The sequence below is a fragment of the Cottoperca gobio genome, chromosome 16 (genome assembly GCF_900634415.1).
Source record: "Cottoperca gobio chromosome 16, fCotGob3.1, whole genome shotgun sequence".
In the NCBI taxonomy this organism is placed as follows: domain Eukaryota; kingdom Metazoa; phylum Chordata; class Actinopteri; order Perciformes; family Bovichtidae; genus Cottoperca; species Cottoperca gobio.
Genome location: NC_041370.1, coordinates 3,945,342 through 3,970,224, shown reverse-complemented (window position 1 = coordinate 3,970,224; position 24,883 = coordinate 3,945,342). Strand labels below are relative to the sequence as shown.

The following is a 24,883-nucleotide window of genomic DNA, read 5'->3' as shown; positions in this document are numbered from 1 at the left end:
CTCGTGCTTTTGAGAATGCGACACGTCCACACTTTAAAAATGATTTGGCTGATTGCAATCATGTTTTCATTAGAGGTCACACACCTCTAATGAAGTAGCACTGAGACACATGATGCCTGGCCCCCCTGGCTCAAATTATTACATCTACTCAGCTGGATATATCATTACATTATCATTATTATTACTGCTGAATTTACAGTCAACAATGAGATTTTCTTTCAAACAGTGATGTGTCCATGTAAAACAGATGAGGAAGATGCACTCACATCCTGTAATTAAGTTAAAGTAGTCACAATGAACTGCTTAAATATCTCCTGCATATCAAACTTTACCCAAGAAAAAGCACAGAACTATCAGCAAAATGAAGAAATCAAACGTTATGCACATTTATAATTACATATATTTTACTTTATCATAATGTTGCAACAAATACATACATCCTAAATAATATCCCTACATTTAGCATTTTATTTTATTTGATCTGACACTTTATACGTTTAACAAAAGGTCAACCTTGTAACTGACCTTTGCCAAAGTCCTGACTTAAGAGTTTTTGCTATTCACAAATTCATACATAAAAAATAAAAAAGCTATCAGATGCCAAGAATATCTGGCCACTGAATTATAAATGCTCATTTCTTTTCTCAGTGACTCTTATTTAACCTTTACTTTGATCGATACAAGGACATGTATGATTCATGAACACAACAGAGTTTCATGGGAGAATATATTTATTTAGATAAAAATCAACAGAAGAAGAAACCAGCCTACTCGCGGCACATCAGACACAACCTCGTCGTATGAAACCTGCAAAGAATCAATCTGATCAACAAATCTCAAAGTAAAAATATTTAGATGATTCCTAACATTTTTAATATACATTTTTTTTATTCACAGGTTTGCACTTGTGGTGTTTTGAATAAAATTAAATAAAAAAAGTTTAAAACAAGTAAACTTAAAATTGCTTTGTTTCCAGTCTATGGCTTGTTTTTTTTTAAAGGCTAAATATAATCTAATATAATCTACATCAGAATTACATTTCACAGTGCAGAGCAATTTGCATATGGAGCGCAGGTTATGGCACCGACTAGCACCTGCATTTTCATTAACAGCAAACACTAAATGGCAAAACAGCACATCTGTTACAAGACTCAGTCTTTGGTTCAGTTTCTAAACTATAGAAATACATTTAGTATATCTAACCGATTGATCTCATTAGTATTACTCATTAGGAAACATTTCGGAGTGGTTGAGGTCAGTCGCATCAGCGCATTAATGCATTTGTGAAAGAATGAAGTTTGACAAACAAGTGTTATGTGTGCAGGTTGGTACGCTAACGATGCAATCCAACCTTGAGGAGTTTCAAATGCATTGCACGACAATAAACGGCATCACAGCATTTCTGACAGACAGACTGTGAAAAGATGATGTGATGACTGCATAGCTTTTACTGTACATGTTGTGGAAGCAGCTAGCTCATGTTTGTAGCAACGTAGCAACGTAGCATCGCACGTCAACAAAAAAACCAGCCAGGAGCAAAGAAAATCTTTTAAAGAGTAAAACTGGAGGTAGGTTGTACAACCTGATTATCAAACAAAACTAAACAAGCAGCTTTACACTGAACTACTACAAGCTAGTGTGTACTCACAGGGACAATTTGTGATTATAAAGTTGGTCTGCGGATCATCGATTAGACACTATGACGCAGCAGCACTAATTGAAAACAATACAGGATCAAACATTTCCGCTCTAAGCTGCAGAAAGCGTACGAGCGTCGGCAGAACCACGACGAAGGCCAGGAATTGGGAAAACTAGAAAGAAAAGGTAACACTGCAAACTGTATTAGTCCACAACACCAGGTGGGCCGTCTGATGCGTCACCTGCAGGCAGGTTAGCCTGGTGCACGAGTGGTCATCAAGGGTAAGAGGCATACGGAGGTCAATAAACAGCAAATGGGTGAATTTGACACACTTTTAAAAAAGGTTTTCTAGTAGCTCACATACTTTATACAACAAAGTGCTAATGGCCACTCGACCCTGCTGGGCTTCGTAGGCGATGGTGTTTTCAGGATTGATGAAGTCAAGTCGATGTACAGTATATCACAGACAAAAAAAAGTTGACCCATAGTGGCTTGAGGTTGCTCTCGGTCTCAGCGACAGATGATTAATACTGTGAATAGTCTCTTGACTATTAGTAAAGTGCCATTTGTTTCTTAATGTGAACACAAGACACACAAAAGAGGACGCGCTCACGTGTGACCTCATGTTTCTCTCTCTACACACACACACACACACACACACACACACACACTGGTGTGATCATGTGAATGTGTACATGTAGACTCCACCTGAGCCACGCGTAGAGGCACCGAGCAAAGAACATAAAACGGTGACATGTTAAAATACACGAGCACGGATCTACAAACTATTGCAAAAGTGCAGAGTGGGCATTAAACAGACTAATAAAGCAAGTACAAACTTCAGCCCTGTATCTCAGACGACTGCATTACTTTCTTCCTCTTTGTGGCCCCGGTTCTCTCCATCAATCTGACTAAAAATATTGCAGTAAGTACTCCGAGCTGACAGATCCGAGCGCGGTCTAATCCTGTAGCATGACTTTGCGGCTGAGAATCCTGCTCTTCTACGGGGGAGGAGGATTTTTGCACTCGGAGCTTCAGCTAAATCCTATTCATCACACAGCATCCTTCTCCACAGACCTGGCAACCCTAACCCTGTTACCAGGCAAGGGCAGGACAGTGCCAGCATTGTTGGCATCTATATTCAGTTGGACCTAATAGAGGGACGGACCCTCCCAAAGACATTCTTGTGCACTTCAAAGTGCTTCGGTGGCAACACGTTCAGGAGTGCACTCAGGTTTGTGAAAACAAAGTCAACCCCAAATGTGATAGTGGGGCGCAAAAAACACCTGGCCCAGCAGCCAAACACAAGTTCAGTGGGTTGTTACACAGCACTCCGAGGCCAGGGTCCTCAAGTGTTTTTTCGAAAAGCTTTCCGATTTGTAGAAACAGATTGTCAGGCAGGAAATTCCCCGACTCGAGAGAAAGGGTACTTTGACACGCTGCGTACTGTGCAAGAGAAGTAGTGAGAAATAACGGCCGGCGAGGAACGAGGGCAACCTGAGAGGAAATCAGTGCAGTGGAGTTTAAAATGTGTATTGATAGCTGAGGGCTTTTGGCTGCCCCTTTCTCTCTTACTCAAGTTCTGCAGAAGGAGAATGTTGAGCAGCCGTTTCCAGTCTTGAAAGAATAACAATTTAAACCTTTTTTTTTTGCCGCTTTCAGACATCTGAGAGCTATGATTGTTCCTAAAAGACTCGAGGGACCCAAATTCTTGTTTTCGCAAAATAATCTCAGTGCATCTCCACAAATGTCACTGTAGCGATTAATAAAACGCAGTAATAATAATATCAGCCCTGCAAAAAGCAGCAGGCAGCATCTCGAGAGGACACTGTGTCCTTGTGTAATATTCTTACTTTATCCTATCAGAATACATTACTGAGGATAGAGTTTAATTGAAAGGCGAGGGATGTCGTAGCAGCTGTGCCAAAGACGCAGAGGTAAATACTGAGCACATTCAAACATGTGGAATAAACAGCATAAGATTACATGAAACAGACAGAATGGTGTACAAATCAACAAACTAAACTAAATGATTCAAGGATTAAAAAGTACAGCAATAGAAAAACAAATGATGAAGAACAAAAGTAAAACTGCTGCACAGGGTTAATAATATGAGAGTGCAGCAGAATCTCAAGAAACAAGTAAATCAACTTCTGTTGACTCTCCCAAATATAATTACAACCCTAAAACAACAGAGTTACTACCCACAAAGTGACCTGTATTGACTGCCAAACAATGGAGAACACAATGTGGAGTTATTAAGTGTGATTTAGAGTGGCTCCCTAAAGGACAAGTGGCCATTTTGATGGGATGACTCCATACAGACGCAGATAGTGTGTCGACCACTATTTGATTAGGGCCTGAAATGAGTGCCTCGGCTGAGATGAATCACCCATTCGGGCTTTGTCTTAAGTATCTTCTGTGCTGCTTTATGTGCGAGCCTTCGCTGGCTAACAGCAACTTAGCTAAGTATGTGTGTTGCATATGTGAGTGCTGGTCTTTGATCTAAGTAGCTGGTAAATTATTTGTTTTTGTTTCAAAGACATCACCGTCTTTCGTGAGTGTTTTCATTTTGTCTGCCAGCTTTGCTTTGTGCATAACGGTGCACAACAAGTGGCAACGATTGCAAAGCAGAGGAAGTTGTATTTTAGTGCTCCTCTATTTTTTTGTCTCCATCGCCTCGACTGCCTCCTCTCCCCCTTTCTGTTTTTGTAGGACGCTTTCTCCCTCCCCGTTAGGCATTGCTCTGCCTAAATGTGTCTGACTTTCATTTACTCTCTCTCTCTTCACTACCAGGGTGAACTGCAGTCCTTAATCTAACCTTATTTAAGGCTCAACACCAACAGCGTCAGTTTTATTCTGGGCTGCCACAGCAACTACGCTATCCCCATCAGCAAGTTTAGTCCCTCTCCCAACAGCCAGCTCCCCATCCTCAAAGGGGCCGACTGAGAGAGAACCGGCTTCCCCAGAAGAGGCCGACACACCCCGATCGGTCCGTTCCAGCTTGCGGTGCTTGCGTGGCTCCGGGGGTGTGTCCTTCTGGGTGAAGACAGCCCGAATTCTCTCCACGCAGACGTTGGCTGCCTCCTTCGTCTCCCTGCAGAGCTGCGATAGGCTGAGGAAGCCATGGGGGAGGTCGTCCACCACGCACAGAGTGACGGGCTGGTCTATGTTCCTCAAACGCTTGGCAAACATCACAGAGTCATCCAGCATGGGGTCTAACGCACAAGCCTGAGAGGGGAGAAGCGAGAGAAAGGAGTGGGGGGGGAAAAGCAAATTAGGATTCCCATCAGACATGTCAAGAATGTTAATTAAGGGAGGGAAGAAAGGAAGCCAAGCATCCCCCGTTTCCTTTGTCCCCGCTTTCTTTACATTCTCGCTGACTCACTCTGCTGCTTTTAAAGTTGCTAGTTTCTTCATTTCCATATCACCGCCCTTCTCAGGTGAGCCAGCAGGCTTCACACCTCCACATCATGTCAGCCGTGTACGTTCCTCTGTAATCGCTCTTAATATTTGGTTTTTACCTTCCTCGTCTTCACCATCACAAACCAACAATTAAAACCCAGCTCCTCTCCTGCATGCTTCCAAGTTAAGAAACATATCAGTCTCGTAGAAGATCATAAATGCAACCGAAGTGTCGCTCACTGCAGAGACTCAAATGTTCTTCAACGCACACATTGACAGGCTTACCTAACACTCGCGTTGAGTAAAGCAACCTTTGATTTATGTGCATTTAACTTCGCCTCATCTTACCACTATGTGTACAGGTGGCAGCCCTTTCAGCATGCTATCAGGAGCCAGCAGAGGAGAGCAGAACGGATCCTTGACCACTGGCGAGTTCTCCACCTTCATATTAGACATCTGCTCTGAGCGCAGGGGCTCAAACCCCAGGGGAAACTCTCGAGGGTGCTCCAGCTCTGATCCCTCCTCTCCAGCAGGGGGTGGTATGGCCACTGTAGACAGGTCGCTGGACATGGAGGGATCTACGTCCTTGCAAAAGAAGAAATTCCTGTCTTCTGGCTGCATAAAAGAAGAGATAAGAAAAAAGGTATTGTCAAGGAAATAAGAAGAAAGGCATAAAATATTAGACAGGCAAAGTTCCACACACACACACACACACACACACACACACACACACTTTGTCCTTGTGAAAATCATCTAAGAAACCGTGGCTCTGTGCCTGAGAGTCTTGGCTGAGCAAATCCCCATTTTAAAGGAGGAAAAGCATATTTAAAATCTTGCGTCACCCCTTCACGCTATTTTTTTCCCCCCAAGCCCGCCACTAATCCAGTCTGCCTGTGTGAAAATACATGCGAGGATAATCTGCAATACCTTGCTGGTACCCGCACACTCAAAAAGCTTTGATATTCAGTCAGCATTTTATAGCCAAATCTGTTTATGAGGCACGGGTGACATAATCCCGGCTGAGTTCATCAAGGTGAAACACGCACATCACTGCCGGGGATACAACAATGTATGCTAGATGGCCAACTGATGAACTGTTCAGCCTCTTAACATAGTTTTAATGCAAGCTGTACGAACGCTGAGATAACCTGATCATAGGTGGCAGGCTGGTGCAATAATTACCACCAACACACAGACCTTTCTATCATCACAGGTTACATTCCCACAACAGTCCCCACCTAGAACCGACTGTTCTTCTTAAGCAAACGGCCCCCTTTATCTTCTTCAACTCAGTCAACAGAGCTAATCTCAATGTAAACATGTTCAAGCGTGACGTACGGCAGTGCGCTCGGAGAGAAGCGGTGCACTGTGAGACGTGCAATTGTTGTGGGATCCCAAATCCAGGCAAGTCTGGCTCTTCACAGATAACTTTCTGTGGAGGAAGTCGGAGGTGTCCGAGGCTACAGGGGGGTCGGCGTGAGGAGAAGAGATAGACGCCTCTGAAATGCTCTTCCTCACAGTGTCTAAGAAACAAGATGAGATGAGAGAGAGGAGGGAATAGAGTTAACAACGGGGACATTTGGCAAAAACGTTTCAGACAACAATGAAAAAAAGAACTTGATTAAAAAAGAAGCATTAACCACACGGAGGGAACCGCACGGGGTCAACAGCAGCTGGAGCAGCAGGAGACAATACACACACACACACACACACACACACACACACACACACACACACACACACGAGTGCACAATCACTTTCCCTTCTACCTTTTCCACTTATCATATGTCCTCTGGTTGACAGCCAATTGTTAAAAGCCTAAAATGCAAATTGGGATATATCAGGAAGACGAGCGGCGAAGTGGGTGGAGGAAATTCAAAGAGTGCTGTCATGGCGATATCATCCGCCCGCCCCGGGCCGTCAAAACACAGCTGTAAGAGTAGTCAGGGCTGGTCTCTTCCCCAAGTGCTACCAATCTCCCATCTTTTCAATAATGAACCATCTCAGCGCCATGATGGCCTTTTAATAATGTACACCCACCAATGACATTCTCATTAGTTTGGGCTTGCAGCTGAGGGGGTGTCACCTGGCTAAGGGGACACCAGGGAAATTACGATTCGCCCTCAGATTTACGGTGCCTACAATTAACAATTACTGTCAAAGCCCTGCTGCTCCAAAGACGTGAATTGATATGAATGGGCTACAGGATTGTTACGCAACAAGGTGGGATGAAGTGATAATTGGTTAGTTGAATGCTGAATGAAGGGGATCCGTGTCGTTAAGCTACTCCGCATGGGCTGTAAATTAACTTTGGGGCGGTTGATATTGTTGCATTTATAATTAATAAGACGCTGAAAACTTGGGCCACACACACACACACACACACACACACACAGTACTTTAAGCAGATAGATGTGATCAAAGACACGATCAGATCTCATCTATAGCAGAGGTTTTCAAAGTGGGAGGTGGCAAACATTTTCAGGGGAGACTCAGTGAATGGAAGTGAAAACATTGGGTTAGTTTTACATCAGTGATCTAATCAATGTCACATAGAACAGCCTACATGTGTGTGATCTGGTTAAAGACCGGTCAGAGATAGCCTGATACACATAATATGCATTTGGTGTCGTCTGAAGTTACGTCAAACAGCCATCTTGACTCAATTGTTGAGCGTCTGTGATCAAATAACACAATCATGATCCCACAGACATCCAGGAATTCAGCAGAACCAGGCGACACTAACCCAAGCTTTGTCTGAGAGGAGGCCAACGTGTTATTACAGTAGCTGCCGAGCAGAAACACATTTAAGCCGCCCACATTTCATCCAATGTTCACGCTCAAACACACCCATACACACAGCGAGTCGGAGGTATACCGGTGGCTCTTGGTGGCGCCTCTTCTGCAGCTGTGCTGGGGGAGGCGGCGGCGGCCCTGTTGGGATCCAGCAGAGAGTGGATCCAGTTGGAGGCTCCCTGTCGGAAATCTCTGAGCAGCAGAGCCGTATCTCTCCTCACCAGGCTCAGCGTGCTCGCTTTCTCTACCTGCGTCTCCGTCTCTGGCTCACAGCCTGGAGAAGGAGACACGAAGGAAGGCTTAGAAGGGAAATATAGATGTTCGAGAGAGATGAAGGGTTTTTTTTTTTTGTTATTCTTGAATAAGAATGAATGAATGTAACAGAGAAGAATAGTAAAAGTGAAGAAAACCACTGACAATGGAGTGGGCTCAATACTACAACACAGCAATGTGTATTACAGACAGCAATACATAAACAATATCTCTGTCAGAATTTGGCATAGTTGGCCAATTACTCCTCCTCCTTGGCCCTCCTTTTCTTGTGAGACAACAATTTATCAAATGACTTATAAGAGTTTCTCCTGCTTTCTACGTTGCATTAATGACAACACATGAAAAACAATCTATATGCTAATAAGTTGTTGTTAGGGAAGGTTTTTCCGACATGATACAACACGACTAGAATGAAATCCATAAAGCTTTATGATTACAATGTTTTATATTATACACATTGTGTACTACATGATGAATTGAGACAACAGTGAGACACGAGACGAGAGCAAAACCGCTTCACGTTTAATATGATTATTACTGTGCTGAAACTAAAAGAGTGCAAACATCAACTGAATGGACAAAACATCTATGAAAATGTTGCTAATTAATCAATTGTTTTAGCTGTTGTCATATCATAAACTGTGATTTAGCTGCTGGTCAGATTTGGTTAGTAATTTAAAGAAATCACTGAAATCATGAAAATAGCTTCAAAGAAAAAGAACATCTTCACTTAATCATCAATTATGCTACAAGTATCATTATTGTAGACGCACTTATAACTACTGTAAGGAACATTATGTAGTATGAATGATAATTGAATGCACAGTTACCTGCATAGGCGTTGAGGCACCTGGAGAGCACACTGAGCGGCAGCAGGGGATCCATAAGTGATAGCAGACGGGAGGGCGATGCGTAGGCGGTCAGCAGGGTGGCCGGGTAGACTGCCACGAGGCCATCTGGTATTCGCACGCCAAAGGCAGCAGCGCGCAAGGACGTCGTCACACACAAGTTGCCTCCTGCACTGTCACCGGCCAGACACACTTTCTCTCCGGTCCAGCCTGGAGAGATAAAACAGGACAAGGATGATGGAGGTGAGGAAATAGAAAATAAATCTATGGGGAAACAGAATAGTACTCAAAATAAAAGCAGATCCACTGTGGTGCAAGAACAAGCAGTGTGACACACATGAAGTACCAGGATCTATGTTCTCCACCATAACTCTGCTGAATATGTGGCTGATTTGAGGGGGCATTGTCTGGCTGTCTGCCTCCCGGCCGTGATGTTGTCTTCTCGTACTACAACACAAAACATGTTGCGCTGCGATCGCTGCTAATCTGACATGGCGTGCTTCCGCGGGCGGATGTACCCCCAAACCATCCAAATGTCTGTTGTTGTCCGTCTGAATATTTGGCATTACGATTTGCGTGATATTGCAGAACAAACAACAGCTCTGGTCAGGGTCACAAACGACCTGCTGATGGCGGCTGACGCTGGCTCCCCAGCTCTCCTCATCCTCCTGGATCTGACTGCAGCGGTCGACACGGTCGACCATCAGACCCTCCTTCAGCGCCTCCACTACACCATCGGACTCTCTGACTCTGCCCTGAGCTGGTTCCGGTCCTACCTCTCTGGAAGAACAGAGTACGTATCCTTGGGAGGTGCAAGTTCCCAGATACACCCAGTAACCTGTGGTGTCCCTCAAGGGTCGGTTCTCGGCCCCACTCTGTTCACCCTCTACACTCTGCCCCTTGGCCACGTCATCAGCCAGCATGGAATACCATTCCATTGCTACGCTGATGACACACAGCTCTATCTATCTATCTATAAAAAAACCGACCCGATGCCACATGCATCTTCCCCACACGCTCCCTGTCAGATGCTGAACAAATCGTCCACGCCTTTGTCGCCTCAGGGTTGGACTACTACAACGCTCTGCTCATCGGGATTCCACGCGGGAGCCTTCAGAAGCTCCAATATATCCAGAACAGCGCCGCTAGGATCCTGATGAGGGTGCGAAAACATAACCACATCACACCCATTCTCCACTCCCTCCACTGGCTTCCTGTCGCATTCAGGATCGAATACAAAATCTCCCTCCTCCCCCCAGTGCATACATGGAAATGCTCCTCCGTATCTCAAGGAACTCCTCCCTCAACAAACCTCCGCTCCTCTAAAAAAATCTTTGCGCCACCCCCCCCAGGACCAAGCTCCGTACCATGGGCGATCGGGCCTTCTGCTCAGCCGCTCCTCACCTGTGGAACTCCCTCCCAGAACACCTGAGGGCTTCACAGGACACTGACTTCTTCAAGAAGGAACTAAAAACCTTTCTTTTCACAAAAGCCTTTCCGTAAAATCTTATGTTTGTTGTTGTTGTTTTTGTTGTTGTCCTGCATTGTAGCGCCTTGAGATTGCTTTTAGCTTTGAAAGGCGCTTTATAAATACAATTTATTATTATTATTACGGGTACCGAGCAGAACGTGGAGCTTCAGCGCGATTACTTTCAAAGTGATGAATGAATCCTTTCGAGATGTGCAGGGAATTGGTAAACGTAGGTGAGCGTTTACAGACGAGTCCACAGTTCTATTCAGCTCATTAATTCTAATAAAACACTTCTTTTAACCTGCCTAATGTATTTAGAATTTTCACTGCATATAAGTTTCCTATTACTTTATAAAAGTAAACCAAAAATGCACAAAGAAGCTAAAAAAAATAATTAAAAAAGTCAGCATTTCGATATAAACAATGCTGTGTGATGTGTGTGTGTGTGTGTGTGTACCTAGTAGGTGGTGGTTTTTCAGAGCCCAGCAGTAGGCGTAGAAACACTCCTCCAGGGCCCTTGGGAAGGGGGCCTCAGGGGCCAGAGAGTAGTCGACCGACAGGATGGGGACACCAAGATCCTGGGACCAGCTCTTCAGATAGGGCTGCACGAGACAGAAGACATGGAGGGCTGAATTTATAAAGGGGAAAAACACTCCATTACACAGCCAATATATAACATGTTGTTAAATTTATGACAAACAAACAGCAGCAGCCTCAATAAAACAAAGAGGAAAGGAGACAAAGAGAGAACGAAATGTGTTGGGAGACACGTGGAGTGAACATAAAAGAAGCGAGGATAAAAAGTTATGAAAATGATGAGTCGCTCTGATGTCATCCGTCTGCTTTCTGGCTGACCGTCTAGACATTGAGCCCCGACAGTCACCTTCATTTGCTTGTGTCTCATACGGTAATAACAAAAAGGTGGCCACATGTGCTAGTTTGCCATGTATGAAGGAACAAAGAGCAAGACAAGAGGACGGTGTGGATTTACAGGGCTCTACAAAAACAAACTCGCTGTCAGAACACTGAGTGTTTCTCTTGTTCTTGTTGCTACAGTCAGGCTAAGGGTTTACTATTCTTATGCCAACCTAAGGCAAGTGCTTTAATCCACAACTGCAATGCAGTGGTCATGAAATGTGAGAAAAGACGTCAAAAACTTGTCATGACAACATATTCCTTCCACAAAGCATTCGTCCTTTCCTCCTCAGTCTTTATCTCCTCCCAACACCTTTTTGAGGAGCTTTGACAGGGCTGGCGGTTAAAATGACAGCTCTCCATTCACAGTGCCAGGAAAAGCAGTGTGTGTTCTGTATGTTGCCTCACCCACGAGTGATTCAGTATGAACAAAAAACAAAGTAGCAGCTCCAGCAGTCAGCTGTGCTGTCTTAAGGCCCCGCTTGTCACAATACATCTTAAAGTGAGACCGCTGACAAGTGAGAGTGAGAGTGTGAGTGCCGCTCAGGTTAGTGCGGGTTTATACGAATCAGCAGAGAATCTGTGAGTGTGTGTGTGTGTGAGTGTGAGTGTGAGTGTGTGTGTACCAGCTATTGTTGCCAATGAGTGTCAATATATGCCAGAGTACATGGACAGGTGCGTCAGTCAGACAGTTCATCATCTGCCTGCACACAAGGAGCTCACAGGAGACATGTAGGTGTGTGTGTGCATTTTTTATTGGGCTGGGACCAAGGCTGCTTAAGAAAAACAAACACTCTCACACACACACACACACACACACAGGTCCTAGACCTGTTCTCAAAGCAGGAATTAATGGGAGCTACCATCCCACTCGTTCTCAGACAGACAGAGAAGTTAATCTGCAAGCTTATACCTCTACTGGGAGTGTGTGTGTGTGGTCCGTGCACAAGTTTCTAAATGCAGATGCCAGCACATCCATTCCTGTGATCTCAGCATAATTGGGCACTGAGAGCACCAAAGGCTGCTGCAACTGAAGTCCAACTCTCCATCTCGCCCAGACGGCAGGAGAGACGGGATCCAGTGAAGGATACAGGAGTAGAGGACATATGAGAAGTACAAGGGGCGACCGCACCGCACCGCCCCCCCCCCCCACCCTCAGACAAACTTCCTTGGCCTAGCCTCAGGGATTAAGAGAGCACAAAGCACGTAGAAATATTAAGAAGGAGGCAAGTTCAAGCTGCCCGAATAAGACAGTAAGGAGATGTTAAAAAAAGAACACTATGTGAACAAAATGGAGTTTTGGAGATATTAGAAAGATTGATAGGGGAGGATGTAATAAAAAAGGCCATCCCTGAAGAAGAAGACAGAAGGATAGTCTGACAAGTCTTCCATTAGTGCCCGGGGTAATCTTTCTCTGCGGGGTTGTACAGTTCTCTGTTAATGCAACATGACAGCCCTGTTTCCTCTCATCCTCTGGTTGCTACGCAGCTGCAGATCAAGAATGCCCATGTCCTTGGCAACTACACAAAGCCACGTCTTGCGGCGACTTTAAGAAAATGATGCCACACGCAGACCGCACACAGCCACAGATGACCAGATCAGCGTAGGACGAACAAGCAGCAGGTGGAGTCACATGCTAGCATTTCATATACTGTAACTTATGTAAACTTATAATAAGATTTTTAAGTGCTTTACAGGGACATTGACAAGAACATGAGGCCAAAGCGTATGAGTGTGTGTGTCAGTGTCCCTTTTTCTATCACAGTGACCTACAAATTAAATCCAGGACATGAGCTCCTCCTCTGTAAGAAACAAGAGGGGTGAGGAAGAACTGAATGACAGGAAGCAAAGGAGAGGCAGCTTTGTGCGCGTAGAGGGAGGCCATAGTGTCCATTTATATTTAGAGAACTACATTTAAAGAATTTCAGGGATTAATTACAACATAATTAGCTTAACTGCTCATTGAATGTCACACTATTGATGGAAGAGATTCAGACTGCAAACTCCTCTGCTGTCGACTAGTGCCCGTCTCATCAACACTTTAATTAGCCGGGGTTCAATTACAATTAGTTAGAGAAAACAGAGCCAGACATTGAAGCATTGAAGGGATGAGAAGGTGAACTGCATGGGCGCTGTGGCAAAACCAGCTCAAATACAACATCTGGTCCAGGTGTGTGATGATGGAGGTGTAGTGAAGTCAGCGTTTTGGATACGTCGCTGCCGCATTACATATCATATTAATTGTTTTATTCTAATAGGTCAAATACGGTCACATACAGACACGAGTCAAAATACTACAGGATATAAATATGTGCAGACTTCAGTTTATGCCACAAAATAAAATGACTAATCACATTGCTTTAGGTTAGAGTAAGGAAAAGTTGGAGCGTAGCATCTCACCTCATGGGATTTGGAGGTCTGCGCAACAAATCCTCCTCCATGCAAGTGGAGGAGGAGGCAGGGAGACGCGGGGAGGCGCTTGGTCTTCAGCCCCAGCGACAAAGAGATGGAGCCCCCCTCAGAACGGGCGAGAGATAGCAGCGCCTCGCTGTCCTGGAGAGAGTGAGACAGAGAGGTGGAGGAAGAGGAATGAATGAACAGGAGATGAATAAATAAAACACAACTAAAAAGAGGCCACCACACGATGACAGATGAGACGTTGGCGTCACACTGATAACCGTCCACATACTGTGTATAGTGCAAACAAAGCCTTGTTTTCATTGTTAGTAAAAATGTATTGCTGGTGTGAGCAACAGGGCTCCTTTGAGAGAAGGATTAACTAGCTGTGCTGCAGCAGCTTGCTGCCAGCCTCTCCTGCGTCTGCATGAACGCACACTAATTCCCATTCATTAACAGAAACAAGGAGGGAGAGGAAATGTGGCAGAGAGGGAGGGTTTCCGCTAATGAAGGCTTGTGTTTGCAACATTAAAGAGGAAACTTTTGTTTTGTTGGAGCGTGATCAATGGCTGAAAGTGTGTGCCGATAGCATATCTGGTTAAGTGCTAGGTTACAAAAAAAAAAAAAAGGAGGAGTGCAAGCTCGGATGGAGAGAGAGTCTCCCGAGAGAATAAGGGAGAAAGTGAGAGTGATACCTACGACAGAGAAATAGAGAGAGAGATAATGAAGAGGATTAAGTCCACGAGGATGAGTCGAAGCTGTCGTTTACTCCAGCTGGGAGAAATACCAGATATGCTTTTACATATTGCTCGAATATTTTAAGAATTTGGACGCTGGTTTAAAAAGAGCCAATGGAGGAAAACGGTCATAAAGTAGGTCACACAACAAATAGCTAATGCTTAGACCGCCTACAAGAAGGTAGTTTGGGTGCACAACAAATACAAGAGATAGTTTTGCACAACATTTGACATTATGAAGCTTTTTTTTATCATCAACTGTGCCGCTACAGAGTGAACAGAATAATGAATACCTTACCTGTCCGTCACGTAAGTCATAAGAGATCAGCCTCATCTGAACTGGAGCCGTGCCGATGTGTGCAGATGGTGGAGCTATAGTTACAGAAGCTCTGTGGTTGGCCGCCAGGGGAAGGTCAAAGGGCACGGGGGGCACAGAAAGAGCCCGGTTCACCTTAACTTGAGTTGATGTCATACTCGCAAGACTCTGGAGGAAGAGAGATGATGGAGAAAGAAAGAGATGCACAGAAATAATTGAGACAGAAAGGCAGAGAAAGAGAAGAGTGCAAGTTACAGAGCGAGTAAGGTCAATGGAGAGCGAGAGAAACCCCATGAATTAATCATGAACCCCATTGAATAAATTGAATTCCACTCCGTTATTACTAACGTCCTAAAGGCCAAAATGCATAATGATAGAAAAGGAAGTAAAATAATCCTGATACAGTTTTAAAATTAAAAACGGGGGCGGCGCGCTCGTCTGTGTGCACGGGTCAGTAGTGACAACATGGGCAGATTACAGATTTCTTCAGGAGCGTGTTGGTCTGCTTGTGTGTGCGCGAGGCTACTCACCGACAGGACTTCGGTCTCAGTGATGTTCCAGAAGCTCTTCCAGAAATGGACGTCCAGGTTCTGGGTGATGCGCTCAAATTCTGCTCCTCTCAACTCTGGGTCGATGGCGTACTTCCCCGAGGTAAAGAAAGAGCTGGCTGCTACACCTGGGGACGAGGGGAAGGGAGGAGGGCGTGATAATGAGTAGGAGACGCACGAGACGGGGGTAACGCAAGCAAAGGAATGTGCAGGGTTGAGGAGGGAGTGAGAGTGATTGGCAGACAAAATACAACAGCTCAGAATAATGGGGGTGAAAACAGCAATTTGACAAAGACAGAAACAGTCGGGAGGAGGGCAGGAAAGAGGGAACATTGAAAGTGTAGTAAGTGAACGGTGGTAGCACATAAATCAAAACAAACGTGTTTACAATTCAAAGGGAGGGTGAAAGCTTGGAAAGAAAACACAGCAAACCTCAGAGATAAGGCCCCAATTCAGAACACGGGTCAAACTATGCTCGTGCCAATTAGAAATAAAAAGTATTTCATGCTATTGCAAATCAAACCCTGCTTTTAATATTCTGCAATAAATTAAGGATGGGCACTAAAGTAGAGGGAAGGAATTGCACTTTCAAAACACCAAGACCGAGCCACTCGGAGGGTAATGAAACTAAACTACAGACACAGGACAGCTAATGCAGCAGAGGAGCTACAGGACAGAAGCAACTTCTTCACAGTCATAGAGCCTGTGTTTACTGCAGAGCACTGATGAAGGGGTGAGAGGGTTGCAGTACACTCACCATATGGTGCAATACCTCCTGCTTCCACTGTGGTGCAGCACAAAGCACAAGGAGCCATGAGAGCCGAACGATTCTTCTTTATTAATGTTAAATATTTACACGTGTGCGCGCGGGGGAAAATGTGTATATGATGGCGCATGTTCTCATATCTCTGCCTCTGTACATAACTGTGTTGATGTTCAAAACACTGTGAACTATAGAAGACGTGCACCAGCTAGCCCTCGAGATTTCAAAAGGATGAAAGAGCATCTACAATCCAAGCACAAAACATCAAAAAAGGGAACACAGTCAGAGTCCAAAGAGCAATGTAGAAGAGGAGTGTGGATGAGTACGATGTGGGAATGAGAATTAAGTGACTGGATGATAAGGGGGTACATCGGCAGACAACATGATGCTGACCTATTCCTGACTGATGGCGTTTGTAGTTTTCTCCAAAAGCCACGAGGCCAATAGCGATGGTCTGGAGACACGGTCGGATGGCTGGACTGAACTGGAGGGAGGGAGGGAGAAGAGAGACAGGTTTTAAATCCTAATACATGGTCTATTTAAGAAGTAGACTACACTTAAAGCTGCTGTCATTCCACCAGAGATGATGGGATTTCAGAATATCAGACGAGTTTCAGACATTATAAATTGATGCAGACAGTGCTAGGGAGGATTCATCACTCCCCCCCCCCCCCCCCTAGATCTGCTATTTCTAAGCCTCCCCATTCGTCACTCTTCCCGCTCCCCATCCCTGCGCCCCGTAGCTCATCGTACCTGAAAGCCAAGGCAACGGCCATAGAAGCACCCCTTGTGCATGGATGCGTATTCACGGACGAAGCTCTCGCTGAGGCCACTTTCATCCTGGAAGAAGAGGTTTCCGTGGCTGTTGTCATGTAGCATGCGCTGAGCCAGGTAGAGCAGGGCGCGCAGCTGGCACAGAGCGTTGCAGTAGGCCTCCATCTCCCCCGCATTGTGTGCTACTCGAAAGAAGATGCTGCGGCGGTTGGCGGTGATGTAGCGCCCCTTCTGGATGATGTGGAGAAGGCAGCAGCGCACGACCTAGAAAGTAATGAAGAATGTGTCAATAAAATATTTGGGGGGGGGGGGGGGGGGGGGGGAATTGCCACCAGTCATGCCACCTTCTCCATACGGCCAATTAAAAATCAGCACAGCAATTAAATTAAATTACAAGCATATTACGTAAAAGATGCCATTGGGTAATAAAAGGACAACAAGTTTACAAAATGAAATATGCAATGACACGTGTTCTTGTTAATGAACTTTAGGTTATAATGCTATAAATAGCATTTTGTCTTATAACAAAGCAAATTACAGTTCTTTAATTGTGCAATCATCAAAGAGCCATGTCTTCTGGCCCTGCTTAAATTGTAATTAAGATTAAGGGAGTAAGCTTGAAGGAAAAGACAATATGTACCATAACATGCATGAATGCAAGCTTGGGAAAGGCTCGCTGCTTCACCAGGGTCTTACAGATTAGTCTGAGCAGCACTTTGGCAATGAGAAGGATTATACATGTGGAAATCGAGAGGCAAGAAAACAGAGCAGCATTCATTTGCTGCTCCGGTGGACTCATTCAGCTGTGGTGGGTTGCAGCCACTGAAGGTCATGATGTTTCATCAATAACTGTAGAAGATAGAGTACAGTGGTGTACAGTAGGGGTAGATAGTCTGCAGCTGGAGGAATTTATCTAACCTGATTTGCAACAGTAAAATCAATCTGTAAAACAAATGGACTCACCTTGAAACAAAGCGATATCGAGGTAAAGAGGGGCTGGTGGGACGTTTCTCACAGTGTGGAGACAATTGATAAGAATGTATTGTGGTACGGGGGCTTATTATTCTCGAAGCTGGGGTTGAAATGAAAAAGACACAGATCCAAGACTTGACTCATGCACACAGAACCTCCCGCAGCTTACCTTGACCAGTGAGCGATAGCCATTGGCAGGTATGTGTGGGTCAAAGTCAAAATGATGGTAAACAGTAGCGAAGCCGGAGATAACGGGCTCCAGGCTGCGAGCGTGCTCCTGGATCAGCTTCATGGTCTCCACCAGCCGCCCTGCCGCATCACCCTGCGACCCCTTGGCTCCTCCTGAGAAGAAGGTGGCGTTCTCTTCGCACACGCTGTACAGGGCCACGAACACGGCCTTGGTGTCCATCACTAAGAGCATTCAGAGAGAGGAGCAAGGCAAACAGAAATCAGTTGTATGTAGGGAAGGGTGCATATGCACGATAATAGTTTCAATAAGTAATATGATTCTTTATGTATTCTGGTGGGGAATTCTCTTTTCATTAAGAAGATAACTGACATAGGAGCTTGTATCCCAATAACACCCACTGATCTCACTATCAATTATGCCACCTTGCTGACCCCTATGCATACTCTATTTGTAAACCTTTTTTTCCTGCAGTTGTTAAACTTGACTTGAGGGATCTGGTGCTGCGAGCATAAAAAGCAGCACCCTGATCCCTATTCTGCGCCACAACCACACTTGTTATTAGCATGTAGACACTGTACAAGGTGGGATATCATTGGATATATCCTAATGTTCCCTTACTCCTATTAACTAATCCCCCATAGCCTGGCGTATAGAAGCTCATTGATTGAAACGTGTTAAGCAAGCCTTGAAATTAAATGATGTAAAGCTGGCCTAAGCAGCCAAAATCCACCAAGATCTAGGCGGACATGCGTGGAACAGGAGGAGAAGGCAGAGGCCCTTTTCTGACGTCACGCAGCTGAGAACAAAACACAGATTAGTCATACGCTGACACAAAAAACACACTCACATAAGAGTCCCAAAGGGAGGTGTACAGCTGACAACACACAGCACAGCTTGTTTATCAAGTGTGCCAATATCCCTGCAGCATACCAAAGATCTACGCCGTGTCCCTGTTGGACTGAGCTCTTCTGTTGAGTCACCCGAGACCTCTGTTTCCACAACACCTAAGCCTGGGAACTAGCTGGTAGTTACTGTATAGGGTGACGGGCACGCTGAGAGACAGAGGAAAGAGGAGAGCGGCTGGTGCACACATGGAAAATAAAACATATAAATCCCTAATAAATGTAAAAGTGAGAATTTCAGGAGAAGCGAAAAAATATTTCTTTGTTATGGATGGGTGTTAACCAATCATCTTGCAGGACAGACGCACATTTATGGAGAGATAATAGATCATTATCAGTTCAGAATGACTCTTAAAAGAAACACTGCTTTAGTTAAACTATGCACACATCCCGAATGACTTCAGCCGCCCTTAGAATTAGCACACACACACACACACACACACACTAGGTCCTCAAACTTTTGCAATTAAAACTCCAACTTGCAAAGAAGCATAACAGAAAAATGTAATATTTAAGTAAAAACAGCACACCGGTTTCTAGAAATAATGGAGCCCTTATCACACAATTATTCTGCTAGTCGCTGCCATTCAGGAAGAGTGATGGGAGAGGCCATTTCAGTTTGCTGGGAGGAATCACAACTCCAACATCTGGCACAAGACATTCATCAGCCAGGCGACTTCTAGCACACGAGCATGTAGCATGAAGAACCGCCTCGTCCGTCTCGTCTCTGCCTCTCACTCCATTTCTCTTTCAGGCGCTTTTTCTTCTTAACCACATTTTTTACATGTTGGATGCCAATGTGTCCCATGTAAAAGTTTAGCAAGGGGGGGGGGGGGGGGAATAATTGAGTAATATCACAAAGATTTCTTCCAACACAACAAACCCGATCACTGCCTCGCCGTTTCTTCCACTTGGCTCTGGAAAACATGGCTCATCTAAAAAACAACACGCCCAACTTTAACCCCAAATGTTACAGTCGGGCCTCGCATACCAAGAAATACAAAAACAGAGCCGAAAATATGCAGTTATGAACCATATTTTGGTATTTATGTTCCCCGTTTTCATTGCCGTCACAAGTCAAATTGTTATAATCATCTACAAACAGTTAACCCCCTTGTGTGTACGTGTGCGTGTAATGTTGCCATCAAGACCATGGTAAATGTACCAATAAATATGGAAGACATTGCTTGGGGCCTAATTTCACGTCAATTCAACCATGTGAAAGGAACACTCTGAGGTATAAGCTCATCCCATGACTTCAAAAAACTCAACTGAATTTACATTTTGCTAGTTATAAACGTAAAAAAGGTATAGTAGATGTCTTTGAAGTGAGGTTGTATGAAGTTCTTATCCATCATGCATTACCTACAGAAGAGATCGGTTTAAGTGTGGTGCAATGCTCAGAGTTTAAACATGCCGTGGTCAGGTGAAGCCTTATTATGTCCACAACACGCTACACACAAACATAGCTCACCTGCTCGCCGTATCCCCTCTGCCTTTTGTGCAAGTGTTCCAAATATCTACGTCTAGCTATGTCAGTATAGAGCAACGCGTTTCAGCATCATCATTCCTGCGTAGCAAGTGGTCACTGTAAACCCCACTGCAACCGTTAAGTTGCACCTGGTCTCTCCACATTAAAGATGAATGAGTGTGCATTAATAAGTCATGTAAATCAACCAACACCAGCAGCATTACAGACATAATGAGTCCTGCGGGGCAGTCATGCAGCATACAAATAATGGTATGGACCAACTATTGTAAACTGCTGGAAGAGAAAAAAGTAAAAAGTGTTTACCAGCGTCTGAGTTCAAGGCTCTGTCCTTGTCTGTCTCCTCTCTTCCATGAAAGCAATGACAGCATGGAAAAGAAGAAATAGATTATAAGAGAAGGAGAAGGAGTTGTGGCAGAGAAGAAGGAGATGGGGTTTTCCGATTGGTTTTGTTCTCCCTCTCACCGTCTGTCACTGCCTCATCTTTACGATTAGATGTGTCTCTTCTCCTGTCAGCCTCTGCATGTCAGACTGTCATAACAGATTCTATTCAGAGGCAATGTGTTGTCCTTTTATTTCTCCTCTGCTTGTCCCTCCCATGGTTCGTTTAAGAGGGAAGCTACAGACAACCCCTTCCCAGTTTACTTTCTCCTTGTGACGGTGGGCTATCTTGCTATTGGCTGTTGAGCTTGCAACTCCCTATGACCTTCAACCTAATTGGCAGACCCAAGTACAAGAGAGACACAAGCAGGAGATTATAAACCGATAACAATTTTTTAAATGTGGCCTTTTCCTTTTCTTGCATCTTGAGTGTTTAGTCCATAAAATCATATCCAAAGAAAACCGCAAATTCAAATGAATAACTATCAATCAATCTATTGATTTAAAAGTGGATCGAAATCTTAAAATAATGAGTGCACTATTTATAAGAAAACTGTCTTCAAACTCCTTAATATAACCCGTTTTAACAGTCAGTGAACCACAGGAGAAAAGGGTACAAATGACAGCAATAAACAAATAAAAGAATGTCCTCACAGGATTAGACAATCGTTCATTAAAAACGATCGGGACCTTCGACTGTCGCTAATCACCATGTTAAGCCCACTTAAGTGCACTATAGTGCACATGCAGCTGATAAGAACATTGAAGTCTGGGTACTTTAGGAAGCGCCTGTGTTAAGACTTTTGAACAAAAGGTAATGTAGCACCAGAAAAGAACTGTGCGTCTTAAGAAATACTAAAGTTTAGCATTGAATACCGAACAAAGAGGGTTAATATGTAATTCAGAGAAAAGACGACCTTTAGCTTCGAATTCTTGGCTGATATCAGTTCCACAACTCTAAGAACTGAGACATGACCTCTCACCTACACAGGAACACAGAGATACACTCAGGAACATGTCACTTGACACCAAAGTCCCACTTGTTGCTCTTCTCTATTTCTGCTTGTTCAATTTGGTGAAAAGTTAGGCCACGACCCACAGAACCAGAGTCTGGTCATGATGTGGCTGCAGATAAGGGATTTCTTTTTTCTCTTCTTAAAGTTGTTAGACTAGGTATTTCTCTCACTTTTCTCATAAACTAATCTGCATTGATCTGTAAAGAACTGACCTGTATTCAATTATTGCTTATTACGTATATTTTGGACCTAATCTTACTTGTTACAACCTCAGATGGGGTAAAATATGTAATAAGAACATTTTCTTTCATTGAAATATATAGTTGATAGCTTTGATGTCCTCTTGGGGCCTGTGTTCTCCGAGAGCACTTTTCAAAAGGTTAACAATGCTCTGGGTTATACGTTTAGGTATATACTAGAAGCTTGATGGTCTTGTGGGCTCCTGATAGGTTCAGAGCCAACACTGATGGACTTTCTGTAGTTTGTCCTACTACTTTCCACTGCATAGTTTAGTGTGCATACAAGAGGCAGGGTCATGCATTGCTTGAAACTTCTGTATAAAAGAAATGCAAACAAAGAAATGCAATCAAAGTTGTTTGAGAAACCCTGCTTGTTTACATTTATGAATTGAAATCAGAGCCAGGCTGGTCCCTGCCACACAGAAAACTTAGAGCTGCCATAAAGCCGCCTTTTCACTGCATGGTACGTCTCTGCTCGACTGACAGAATTTTGTTTTCCACTTCGGATAGTACTGAATGCGTGGTGATCAGCTGTTCAGTATGGGAGACTCACTGAATCCTTTGATCGACCAACAGAGGAACGTCTGCACTTTGTAAGGACGTGCAAGAGACGATTCGCTCTGGCCAATCAGTGGTAATGCAGTGTTTTTAGTATCGGCTCAGCTCGCTTGGAACCTCGGCTGAGGTGGCACTAAAACCAGCACCAGGTACCACTATCCCTGGTGGGAAACCAAAGCGAGAGAGTCGAGGAGAGCCATACCATGCAGTGGAAACACGTAGTGATGGCGAGATGAAGCTTCATGAAGCTTTCCCAGCAAATTGGTTCGTAAAAAGAGTTCATTTCTGGAGGCTTCATGTGCACACGAAAGCACCTGTTGGTCAAAGGGTGTAAAACAGGCAGATAGCATCTCTTATCCATGTGATCTTTGATAAACTGTATTTTGCACCAGTAAAGGCTTGGGAATATGTAAACAATGGAGGGGAAAATATAACATTTCCATGTAATCCATTCATATCTATTTTCCAGTAAATATATTATATAATAAAACCAATTGTTTCATGAGTATCTAATATGTGTAAATCAGTTATTTGGGCAATTACTGTATAATTAAATGAAACTGAAATTATAATCAGATAATGAATAGCAGCAGGGGGAATATTAGTGGTGCAATTCTGGAAAGTGGAAGTTGTTTAACCGGATCTGAACCAGTCACGTGTTCTCGGATGATGATGACATTGATGACGCCATTGATTTAATACGATACAAGCCTCGACACGCACTTCACCGAAAAACTCCCCGATTACTCCACACACACACTATCTGAAGCCTCCGCACAGCACGTAAAGTCACTAGCAACACCGCCACATTAGTCCAGTTTAAAGTTGAGGAAGCAGGCTTTAAAAATAGAAACCTTTGAGCAGTCCTGTAGTGTTGAGGAAGCATTTCTCCTTCTTGCAGACAGAGCACCTTCAAAACACACAAGGCCGAACTGAACAACAGGAAACTAGCAACAATGAGCCTCCACACCCCCTCCAAAATGGGAAACATAGGGCTTTCCTTTAGTTTTATAAAAGGCAATGCATTTAAAAGAACAACAACTTATACATCTGATCTTTAGATCTGAATAAAACAAACAAGAAAACTCTTCTAATCCCATTAAACAGGCTTAAATCTGTTATAAACACACCATTCATAAACAGTAACACTGTTTTACTGTATCAAACACACAGACACTGTTTGGCATAGTGTAAGGCTCCTGACAAAGCTAAATTATCCTTTTGAAAGTAGTGCTGGTTTGAGAGTGGTTGGATTGTTCCAGTTGCACTTAACAGGAGAATAGGGCAACAGAGGGAGGTTGTTTAGTCGGAACAGCAGATCACCAGTGCCTGCAGGCGGGCTACATCCTGTGAAGTCTGCTACAGTCTTTCCCAGGCTGCCAAATTTGTCACCTTCAATCAGCAATTCGCCTAATCGATTAATGCGCATTACTTCCGTATATCACACTGGGTGGTTAATCTACATGCCCTCCCCCCTCGCTAATGTTTGGAGTACCTGTTCCAGGTGGGTCCTGTCAGTGTCAGCGGCTGAAACTAGGGGCACAGAACGTGAACACGTGAATATAAATACAGCATGGAGCCATACATGTGTAGTCAAAGTCTAAAACCACAGCGATGACATTAACAAACCACGTCTACAACAAACTATACACAAAGCGTTGCTATGACGTGGGATGCCCGTAACTATGGACACGCCGGAGAAGAAGGTCGACCGGACACTTTTTTCGGCAACACTTCTTTTTAAAAACAGTAAGAAGTTAAGACTTCATCAGTGCCTCCTCGGTTTGATGTCGTCAAACTATCAAAGGAAGCAGCTGAGACAGACACAGCGGCTTAAATCCAAGTTGTGGCGACCCGAGGCCAGCTAATGTAAATGCTAACGGAGGCTAACGGGAGGGGAACTGCTCAGGAGCGTCACAAAAACAGGGGGACATTAATAAAGGGGGAAACGACAGGGACAGGGGGGGAAGTGACAAAGTCGGCACGGCACACACTCACCCACTGGACCCTCTTTGTGTTTGGACGAGCGTCTCCCATTCACACCTTTCTCAAATCTGCTACTCCCACCACTCTTCTTGTTCGACGCCATCTTCGCCTACTCTGTTTACGCACCGCCTCTCACATCTCTCGTACATACCTGCCGGCGGACGTCGAGGCCCCGCCCATACCAAAATGGAAGCCAATGAATGACTTCGGCGTTATCCAGTAGCCAATCACGTCGCTCGTAAATCGATATGGGCCCATTATTACTAAA

The 24,883-nt window shown here is 44.4% G+C and overlaps 1 protein-coding gene across 4 annotated transcripts; it reads right to left on the bottom strand.

Annotated features, from left to right (window-relative positions):
- Positions 1 to 713: 713 nt before the first annotated feature.
- lipeb (lipase, hormone-sensitive b) lies at positions 714 to 24,750 on the bottom strand. 4 transcript variants are annotated; one of them, XM_029451452.1, is made up of 15 exons: positions 20,901 to 21,080; positions 20,742 to 20,782; positions 18,024 to 18,265; positions 16,862 to 17,146; positions 16,502 to 16,592; positions 16,103 to 16,129; positions 15,328 to 15,473; positions 14,780 to 14,965; positions 13,748 to 13,900; positions 10,890 to 11,034; positions 8,944 to 9,171; positions 7,923 to 8,114; positions 6,383 to 6,567; positions 5,393 to 5,659; positions 4,466 to 4,870 (listed from the first exon to the last, which is right to left on the bottom strand). In XM_029451452.1, the coding sequence occupies exons 3-15, from the start codon at positions 18,261 to 18,263 to the stop codon at positions 4,466 to 4,468; spliced, it is 2,550 nt and encodes an 849-aa protein (XP_029307312.1). In that variant the 5' UTR covers positions 18,264 to 18,265; positions 20,742 to 20,782; positions 20,901 to 21,080. The 4 variants fall into 4 exon arrangements, with proteins under 4 accessions (XP_029307309.1, XP_029307312.1, XP_029307311.1 ...); XM_029451449.1 differs by lacking the exons at positions 20,742 to 20,782; positions 20,901 to 21,080 and adding an exon at positions 24,628 to 24,750 and having other exon boundaries at positions 714 to 4,870; XM_029451451.1 differs by having other exon boundaries at positions 20,742 to 21,080.
- Positions 24,751 to 24,883: the final 133 nt, after the last annotated feature.

What these genes read in the sequence shown, in the direction of transcription:
- lipeb (XM_029451449.1), bottom strand. Translation starts at nt 24,718, where the DNA reads ATGGCGTCGAACAAGAAGAGTGGTGGGAGTAGCAGATTTGAGAAAGGT. An exon ending in GCTATCGCTCACTGGTCAAG is followed by an intron (nt 17,147 to 18,023) that starts GTAAGCTGCGGG and finishes ATTACTTTCTAG; the next exon opens with GTCGTGCGCTGCTGCCTTCT. An exon ending in GAAAAACCACCACCTACTAG is followed by an intron (nt 9,172 to 10,889) that starts GTACACACACAC and finishes TTATCTCTCCAG; the next exon opens with GCTGGACCGGAGAGAAAGTG.